Source organism: Bufo gargarizans, chromosome 1 (genome assembly GCF_014858855.1).
Source record: "Bufo gargarizans isolate SCDJY-AF-19 chromosome 1, ASM1485885v1, whole genome shotgun sequence".
Lineage (NCBI taxonomy): Eukaryota > Metazoa > Chordata > Amphibia > Anura > Bufonidae > Bufo > Bufo gargarizans.
This window is the reverse complement of record NC_058080.1, coordinates 574,125,794-574,135,864: the sequence shown is the minus strand read 5'-3', so window position 1 is coordinate 574,135,864 and position 10,071 is coordinate 574,125,794. Positions and strand designations below refer to the sequence as shown.

General features: G+C 39.8%; 1 protein-coding gene across 3 annotated transcripts in view; it reads right to left on the bottom strand.

Moving 5' to 3' along the window:
- Positions 1-3,816: 3,816 nt before the first annotated feature.
- RSRC2 (arginine and serine rich coiled-coil 2) overlaps positions 3,817-10,071 on the bottom strand; it is a 29,585-nt gene continuing 23,330 nt past the window's right edge. For 2 of the 3 annotated variants that reach the window (XM_044275720.1, XM_044275722.1), the window contains exons 8-10: positions 9,632-9,864; positions 7,379-7,468; positions 3,817-4,743 (exon numbers count right to left, since the gene is read on the bottom strand). In XM_044275720.1, the coding sequence (XP_044131655.1) occupies positions 4,564-4,743; positions 7,379-7,468; positions 9,632-9,864 (503 nt within the window). In that variant the 3' untranslated portion in view covers positions 3,817-4,563. The remainder of the gene's footprint in view (positions 4,744-7,378; positions 7,469-9,631; positions 9,865-10,071) is intronic. The other variant, XM_044275721.1, reaches the window with a different exon arrangement.

Genomic DNA, 10,071 nt, shown 5'->3' with positions numbered 1-10,071 from the left:
GTCCCTTGCCGCCAGATTCATGTTCGCTTGTGGGACCGTGCGGAAAAATCAACGCGGCCTCCCTGCCCTCCCCCTCCAGGTACCTATCCCCAGGGGTGAGACCCGTGCCCTTACCACTGGAAACCTGTTGCTGGTCAGGTATAAGGACAAGAGGGATTTCCTTATGCTGTCCACAATTCATGGTAACGGAATCACCCCTGTCCCTGTGCGAGGTACCGCGGCAACGGTCCTCAAGCCCGATTGTATCGTCGCCTTCAATCGGTATATGGGAGGAGTTGATCTCTCTGATCAAGTCCTCAAGCCATATAACGCCATGCGCAAAACCCGGGCATGGTACAAAAAAGTTGCGGTCTACTTGGTGCAGGTTGCCATGTACAACTCTTTTGTACTATCCCGAAGCGCTGGTAGCACAGGGACATTGCTCCAGTTCTATGAGGCAGTCCTTAAGGCCATGATCTTTTCAGACCGGGAAAGAGCAGGCTGGAGTACCTCGGGAACTGTAGGCGCCCGGATCGTCCCTGGCCAACACTTTCCAGTTGTGGTCCCCCATACTGGAAAGAAGGGACGAACCCAAAAAAGGTGCAGAGTGTGTCACAGGAGGGGGATACGGAAGGACACCACAACTGAATGTGACACGTGCCCCGATCTCCGGGCCTCTGCATTATTGGTTGCTTCAGGGAGTATCACACTTCCATGGAGTACTAAATTTATATCCCAATTTAGGACTGACATCGGATAAAAAAAAACTGGTTCTCAGACTTGAGACACCCCAAAAAACTAAAATAATTTATTAAAAGTAGACATATTAGGTATTGCCGCATCAGTAATAATCTCCTCTATAAAAATACCCCATGACCTAACCCCCCAGATTAACACGGTCAAGCAAAAAAGTAAAGGTGCAAAAAAAGATTTTTTTCGTCACGAAACATGACAAAAAATTTAATAGCAAGCGATAAAAAAGTCATATAGCCCCCAAAATAGTGCCAATAAAACCGTCCGCTCGTCCTGCAAAAAATGAGCCCCCACATAAGATAATCGGATAAAAATAAAATAAAATAAATGACACCTAGACTTTAGATACAAAAAAATATTTTTGCATCAAAAAAGGATAATAGTCAAAAACCTAATAATTGTAAAAAAAAAAAGAAAAGTAGACTTATTAGGTATTGCCGCATCCGTAAGAATCTCCTCTATAAAAATATCCCATGACCTAACCCCCCCCAGATTAACACGGTTAAAAAACAAAAAACAAAAACAAAACAAGGGTTAACAACCAAACAAAAGTTAATATTTATTACCCTGATACTGCAGTTTACAGAAATGCCACATTTGTGGTCGTAAACTGCTGTATCAGTAAAAGGGAGGCCGCAAAAGGAAAGGACCGACATAGTTTCTGGCAGGCCGATTTTGATGGCCTTTTTTATTGACACCATGTCCCTTTTGAAGCCCCCCTAGAGTAAAAACTCCCTAAAAGTGACCCCATCTAAGAAACTACACCCCTCAAGGTATTCAAAACTGATTATACAAACTTTATTAACCCTTTAGGTGTTCAACAGTTAATGGCAAATAGAGATGAAATTTCAGAATTTCAATTTTTGGTAACCTTGCCTCACAAAAATGTAATATAGAGCAACCAAAAATCATATGTACCCCAAAAATAGTCCCCCAAAAAATGCCACCTTATCCCGTAGTTTCCAAAATGGGGTCACTTTTAGGGAGTTTCTACTCCAGGGGTGCATCAGGGGGGTTGAAAGAAGACACGGTGTAAATAAACCGGTCCATAAAAATCAGCCCTCCAAAACCCAAACGGCGCACCTTTCACTCTACGCCCCACTGTGTGGCCGTACAGTAGTTTACGGACACATATTGGGTGTTTCTGTAAACGGCAGAGTCAGGGCAATAAAGATACAGTCTTGTTTGGCTGTTAACCCTTGCTTTGTTAGTGGAAAAAATGGGTTAAAATGGAAAATTAGAAAAAAAAATAATGAAATTCTCAAATTTCATCCCCATTTGCCAATAACTCTTGTGCAACACCTAAAGGGTTAACAACGTATGTAAATTCAGTTTTGAATACCTTGAGGGGTGTAGTTTCTTAGATGGGGTCATTTTTGGGTGGTTTCTATTATGTAAGCCTCGCAAAGTGACTTCAGACCTCAACTGGTCCCTAAAAATTGAGTTTTTGAAAATTTCTGAAAAATTTCCAGATTTGCTTCTAAACTTCTAAGCCTTATAACATCCCCAAAAAATAAAATATAATTCCCAAAATAATTCAAACATGAAGTAGACATATGGGGAATGTAAAGTCATCACAATTTTTGGGGGTATTACTATGTATTACAGAAGTAGAGAAACTGAAACTTTGAAATTTGCTAATTTTTCCAATTTTTGGGTAAATTAGGTATTATTTTGTGCAAAATTTTTTTGGGGGGGGGCTTCATTTTACCAGTGTCATGAAGTACAATATGTGACGAAAAAAAACAATCTCAGAACGGCCTGGATAAGTCAAAGCGTTTTAAAGTTATCAGCACTTAAAGTGACAGTGGTCAGATTTGCAAAAAAATGGCCTGGTCCTTAAGGTGAAATAAGACTGTGTCCCTATGGGGTGTTAAAGGGAGTGTCACCACATTTGGACATTATAGACTGCTTACATAGCGTTCTGGCATGACTTTAGATGGATCAAATGGTACCTTTGTTGCATTCTTCTGTGGTTCACCTGCGGCAAAAACTGGCTTTTATTTATTTATTCATATGTAAATGAGGGCTCGCAAGAGCCCAGGGGCGGCATTAACTTCTTTGGAGCACAGGCTGATCATCCTCTTTTGTTAATATCCCCGCCCCAGCCTCTGCCCACCCCTCTCTTCCCTTGGGTCGTCATCCTCTCCCAGCGAAATCCCACGCCTATGCTCTGCCAGGGCAAGCTACTGCGCATGCTCCAGCCAAGCCGTGCCCACAGTGGGCATCGCAGTGCACATGCCCCATCCAAGCGAGGCAGAGCGTAGGTGTGGGATTTTGCTGGGAGAGGAGGAGGATGCAAGGGGAGAGAAGGGCAGGCAGAGGCTGGGATATTAACAAAAGAGGATGATCAGCCTGGGCTCCAAAGAAGTTAACTCAGCCCCTAGTCTCTTGCGCGCCCTCATTTACATAGGAATAAAGGCCTGTTTTTGCCGCAGGTGAACCGCAGAAGAATACAACAAAAGTACCATTTGATTCATCTAAAGTTATGCCAGATCGCTATGTAAGCAGTCTATAATGTCCAAATGTGGTGACAGACTCCCTTTAAGACTCAGCCCAGTTTTATTGTAGAAAACTGTATCGCTCCCATGCTTAGATACAGATATCTCAGTTCCAAGATGACCAAATAAAGCAGATGTCAATACGGTATGTATACAAACATTTTACATTCTAAAAAGGGGTTCTACACCTTATTACTGATTTATCTTCTGGCAAGATTATTAGCATCTGATCGGCAGGGGTCTGATCGTTCAGCTATTTGAGAAGGCAGAGGCGCCGCACCTTTCTCGCCATTTCCCACAGGCCACTGACGTCACGACTATTTTAGTGGTCTGGCCTTCACTTCAATGGGGCTGAGCTGTGCTCAGGCCACATGCATGGTTGTGACATCAATGGCATGCGAGAAAGCCGCGGCACTACAGCTGAACCGTGAGGGTCCCGAGTGTCAGGCCCCTGCCTATCAAATGCTGATTATCTATCCAAAAGATACATCATTACTAAGATAAAAAAAGGTACGGAACTCTTTAAATCAGAATTGTAATCAATGTCAATTTTATATTACTCAAGGAAAAAGACAACAAAGCATTTTTATGTTTTTTATTTTTTTTTATTCTGTCACTTTTTTTTTGCTTGTTTATAGGGCAGAATATACAAGCAATAGAACGCATGGGCATAAATCAATTCAATTAGTGATAAGCACCTTAGCAAACCAGGGTCTTTGTTAACTGAACGAGATTAACCTAAACACAAATATGGTATAAAGGCTGAATTGTTTGCATATATATATATATATATTTATAAAAAGAGAAAACAAAAAACTCAAAGGTCTTATGAAGGCCTTGTTTATGTCAAAATTTACAAGTGTGTAGAACAAAAGTGTATTGAAAACATATGTGCTATCAGACAGAAGACACCTAAACGAAATGTAAACATACCTAAAGCACACAGTAATAACCATCATTATCAAGATCCAGAAGTATTCTGGCACAAATTTTCTTTGTGGAAATTTTAACAACATTTGGATACATTTAGCAATGATATCAGACCTGCTTTTGGAGTCACACCAGCAGGAAATATTGGTGAACAAAGCTTTATGTTCATTTACATGTCCAAATAGTAAAACAAATGACTTCCTATTGTCATTTAATGGAAATAGGCAAACTGATATCACTAACACCAGTATCACTGATATTTACAAAAATGATTTTTTTTCAATAAGTTAAAGTCAATGCAACATCCATGCAATCTAGTCGTCTAGCTTTTTGGTTACAAGAACCTGAACTATTTAGAAGTTCCAAGGAGTGGACAATCCCTTTCTTCTTTATTTTTCTTCTAGACTGTATCCATTCCTCGCATCGATGATGTAAAGCCCAAACCCATTCCCCTCTGCGTGTGGGTCTGTGATCTTGCCATTTCATACTGAGCATCAAGGTTTCTAAAAACTTCTTCTTGTTGCTTTAAGGTTTTTATACTGTTGCAGTCTACAGAGCTTGTTCCAGCTTCTTCTTCCTTCTAGTACAAGATAATGTGATTATACATATTACATATTGTAAGAACCACCAGATCATTATGTAGAGTGGTGTACTACTTAAAAGGATTGTCCCCACTTGGTCTTTCACGGCCAGGATGGGAATAACATATGCTAAGCATGCTGTCCTATGGAAACGGAAGGCGCTCTGTTTCCATAAGGCCTCGTTCACACATCAGTGTTTGGTCAGCGATTTTCATCATTTGTGAGCCAAAACCAGGTGCAGGTCAAAACCACAGAACAGGTGCAGAGCTTTGATCTTTCCATCATACCTGGTCTCTAAGTAGCCTTCACTTCTGGTTTAGGCTCACAAATCACTGACTAAGCACTGAAGTGTGGACGAGGCGTCTCAGTGAATGAGAACTAAACAAACAACATAGTATAGCAAGCTATACTGTTTGCATAACTTCTGTGTTACTGAAACAGTGCAGCTTCTTCCTGTGCTATCCGTGTTTGCATAGCTCCCAATCAATGCTATGGGAGATCCATAAACAGTGGACGCTTAGCAATTACCATAACTACAGGCATCCTGGTGATTAATGTGGGGTATTCCTATCTCAGCCATAAAAGGCTAAAAAAGTAACACCATTTTTAAATATACTACTGTACAAATGCTGTAACCTTTGTGCTCCCATTTATTGTAAAGATAATTAAAAGGGTTATCCAATAGTACAAATATGCACCACAATGCCTGGGCCCCTCCTATAGAAGATTCTTACATGGTCCCTGCGTCCCTCCAGATCCATGCACCCCACTGCTGCATTTCCCCGTTGCGTGGATCTAAACATCCGGCAACGGGGTTGGTTTAAGATGTTTTGAGCCAAGCGATAGGGAGATGCAGAAGTGGCAGGGTAGGGACCCGGAGGGACTGGGTAAGTATCGTCTATAGGAGGGGCACAAGCATTGTGGTGGGTATTTGTACTATTGGATAACCCCTTTAAGCATAACTATAACGCAAAATAAAGTACAACTTAAATGACTCAAAATAGCAATTAGGAAAAAACACTGATTATATTCAACGCAATGGGGGAATTTGTCAAGCCATTTGCTCCAGTTTTGTGGCAACAAAAATTAGCACATTTTGGCACACAAAATTGCTCTAAAAGTTGTGGCCTTTTTAAAAGAGGTGATCTGAAAATTAATAAAATTACTGAAAAAACAAAAACAAAAAAAAACAAAACCTAAAATACTACTTTATTATATAGACATTCCCAAATAGCTTTTATTATTTAGAATGGTTCATTTTCTCTAGGGTAAAATCATCAGGGGAAATATAAAGGCGGTGCTGAGGGGCAGTGGTAATGAAGCAGACTCCATACAAGTGCAGCTGCTCACCAGCCACATGTCCAACCCATCCATCCTCTCTGTACTTTCACTTTGTTAATACACACAGAGAGCTGTGGATGTTGTTATCAGCTATGTGTAGGATCGTAATTCATGACAAGCAGAACAGTGAGACCCGAGGCAGCTGTTTAGCTCACTGCTCTGAGGTAACCCATCCTGCTGTGAGATTAGGACGGGTTGTGTGTGCACTATCTGGATGGAGGACATGTAATTTCCCCTGAGGATTTCCCCCTAGAGAAAGGGAGCCATTATAAATAATAAAAGCTATTTGGGAATGTGTTTATTATAAAGTAAAATTTAGACATTGTCAGTAAATTTTATTATTTCACGGAGAACTCCTTTAAGCAGGAGGGAAGAGGAGGATTAATAACTAGTTTTTAATTTATTCATACATATCTGGGAGGAATAAGAGGAACAGCAAATTACAGTCCAAGAAAAAAAAAAATTATTCATGGAGACTGCAAATATCTGCCACAGGTCCTTATCACACAGTTTGAGGTACCATATAATTTAACCTCTTACTGACAGTGATTTTAAATTTTTTACTATTATAGAGATACAAGGGCTTGTTTCTTGCAAGACAAGTTCTACTTTCTAAATGGCACCATTTACTAATATTATTTTATGGGTTTTATTTTTACAGCGTTGATTCTGCAGGTCAGCATATCACATTTTTATTGTTTTTCTTACATTTTATACAATAAAAACATGAATTTTTTTTGCACTGCCATATTCTGACCCCCATAACTTTTATATTTGCGTCTAATGAGCTGTGTGAGGGATCATTTTTTGCAAGGTGATCTGTACTGTATTGATATGATTTTGGGTTGCGTGACTTAGATAATTTTTTTTAATTCAATTTGGGGAGGTAAAAAAAAAAAAAAACAACTAAAAAAACCACCCACTGTGCCATTCACCATACAGGATAACTACTTTTATATTTTAATCTCTCAGGAGTTTTGGGACATGGCAATACTAATGTTCATTATCTTTTTAAAATGGGAAAAATGGGTTATTTAAATAAATATATATATATATATATATATATATATTTTTTTTATACTTTATTTTTAGGGGAGTTCAACATGCAATCATTTGAGCGCCTCTCTCAGACTGCAATGATTTACCACTGCCAACTGTAGGAGAATCTCTACCTTTGAGTCCTGCCACATGGAGTCTCACCATCTCTAATGTCTCGATGTGTCTTAAAACTAGTCCTAACCATCCGAGTAAATAAGTACATATATACATGAATGAAAGTGCAATTCAACCAACCTTTATTCCCATTAGCTTCCTAAATTTAACGTTTTGGTCCTTGTTTCCAAAATTTAGCTTCTCCCATATTTCAGCAGACTGTGACTTGTCCTGAAATTGAAAAAATATATAAAATTATCATTTTTTTTTATTAAAACAAACACTTTCCTTTAAATATCTGCATGTAGGCATTACTTCTTGATACCGAAAAGGTATCAAAAAGCTGTGTAAAACACTATAGGAGCTCAGTGTTGGCTGAAGCCAGACTCCCACTCTAACGGCCAATATCAAAGATAACACCGTCCTCAGCTGTTTAACGCCTATGCTGAAAATAAAAAATGCTGCATCTAGGCAGTTAGAGGGGCTCCCTCTGCCCCTTATTATCACTGCAGCTGAGGCCTAACAGACTCCCAGGCTTGTCATCACAGTATGCCTATTACACTATGCCACAGGCACAGCCTAATTATACAGTCTGTCATTGTTACAATTGTAGGCTATAATGTATTGGTATAAAAGATATACCAATGCATTATAAAAGTAAATGTCCCCTAGTTGACTAAATAAATAATTAAGGGTTAGTAAAGTTTATTTAATAAAAAAAAGGGAAAATACAATAAAAAAAGTTGTAGCATAGTGTTCATAAATTTCTAGAATGATTAAAAGGAATGGCACAACATAGAAATGTATGAAAACATGCTCAAATTATTGAATGGGGAATGCAAGTAATTACTAAAAGTCACTTCACAGAGGTGACTTGTCCTCTTTAAAGGATAACTGTCATATTTGTATTTATTTGCTAGTTTATTAGAGCTAGGCATGTATACCCAAGTTAGTCTGTCAATGATTGTCAAAAGAGCTGTAATTACCTTATAATAACAGCTTTCATTAAAGGGGTTGTCCGAGTTATGAAAAAAATATAGCACTGAAAATCTGATCTATAACTGAGCTAAGCAAGTTTTATGAAAAAAATAAATAAATATATTTTTCCTAATTTCCCTGGTTCTTTTCTGGCTCTTTGTTTACATGCAATAAAAACAATCCCTGCCCCTCCCCCTGCTCTGCTAAGGGAGTGAATACAAGAGCTGCCCTGAGTGATATGTCTGCCTGCTGGGACACTCTGTAAACGAACATTATCAGCACAGGGAGAGAAGCTGACATCACAGGTCATGTGACCCTCAGTGAAATCTGAGAAACCAGCCACTGGAGATAAAGGGAGTGAATTGGAAAGCTGTTACATTTGCTTAGTTAGGAACATAGAAAGAATAAAAAAAATAACTCGGATAACCCCTTTAATGTCCTGTTTCTTTCCACTGCTCCCATTAAAAGACCGTTGCTAGGGCTTGTCTGTCTTCCCTTTAGTGTAAACAGAAGACAGAGGGGCGGTCCTACACACTGCATGCCTGCATTAGGCTTCAGAGTGAGGAGGCGTGTCTCTGATTGGCTGGCAGGGAGCTGCTGGCTACAGCAAGTGTGGGAAGTTAGGGAAAGCAGTTTTGGCCTCAGAACTGGTAGAGGAACCATCTTGAGAAGGTCCTCATATTGTTAATGTTTAAACAGCCGCAACTAAATGAAAACAGTGGTATGTGAAGTAACTAAAGATTGCATAATGATGCTGTAGCAGTAACATATGCTAAAATTGATTTAAGCTACTTTCACACTAGCGTTCGGGGCTCCGCTTGCGAGTTCCGTTTGAAGGCTCTCACAAGCGGTCCCAAACACATCTATACTGCCCCAATGCATTCTGAGTGGATGCGGATCCACTCAGAATGCATCAGTCTGCCACCGCTTGGCCTCCGCTCAGCAGGCGGACACCCGAACGCTGCTTGCAGCGTTCGGGTGGCCGTGCGGAGGCAAACGGATGCGTCCAGACTTACAATGTAAGTCAATAGGGACGGATCCGTTTGAAGTTGACACAATATGGCTCAATTTCAAACTGATCCGTCCACCATTGACTTTCAATGTAAAGTCTGGACGGATCCGTCTGACTAACTTTCACACTTAGAATTTTTTCTGAAATATAATGCAGACTGATCAGTTTTGAACGGATCCCATCGTCTGCATTATGATATTGGCCGTTAGAGTGGGAGTCTGGCTTCAGCCAACACTGTGCAGACACCAGACGGATCCGCTCCGAACGCAAGTGTGAAAGTAGCCTTATTTGATGAAAACATGACAGTAACCCTTTAAAGACAAAACTGTAAAATTACAGATTAAAATATTGCTAATATATTCTAAAAATAAATGCAGTCACCTGCATTTCACATGTTTTCTTACCCCTTCTTTCTTGCCTTGCCAAAGCATTTTCCTCTTTTTCTCTTGCTCTGCAAATCTCATTGGATTTACTGCAGCTGGATTATAATAACTAGGAACAGAAATTCCAGTTTCAGCCAAAGCCTTGGCCTGTAATGCAGCCATTTGAGCTGCCATAGCTATTTGAGGGGTCACCTGAGTTCCAGATGCCAACAATGCTGCTACATTAAGCACAGATCCACCACCTGCAACAGCAACTGAAGAGAAAAAAACTAGTTGAGTAAAACGTTTTCCTTGTGTTTTTATATCTCCTTGAAATTACTGTTTCAGAGTCTGGAAAACTGCTGTCCGAACTATGTAGAAGTTAGGGTAATCATACCTTTAAGGTCAAAAAGGGAAAGGTATCCAGATCTAGAATAAAATCCAATAACTTTATTTGGGACACAGAGAAAAATTAAAATCCA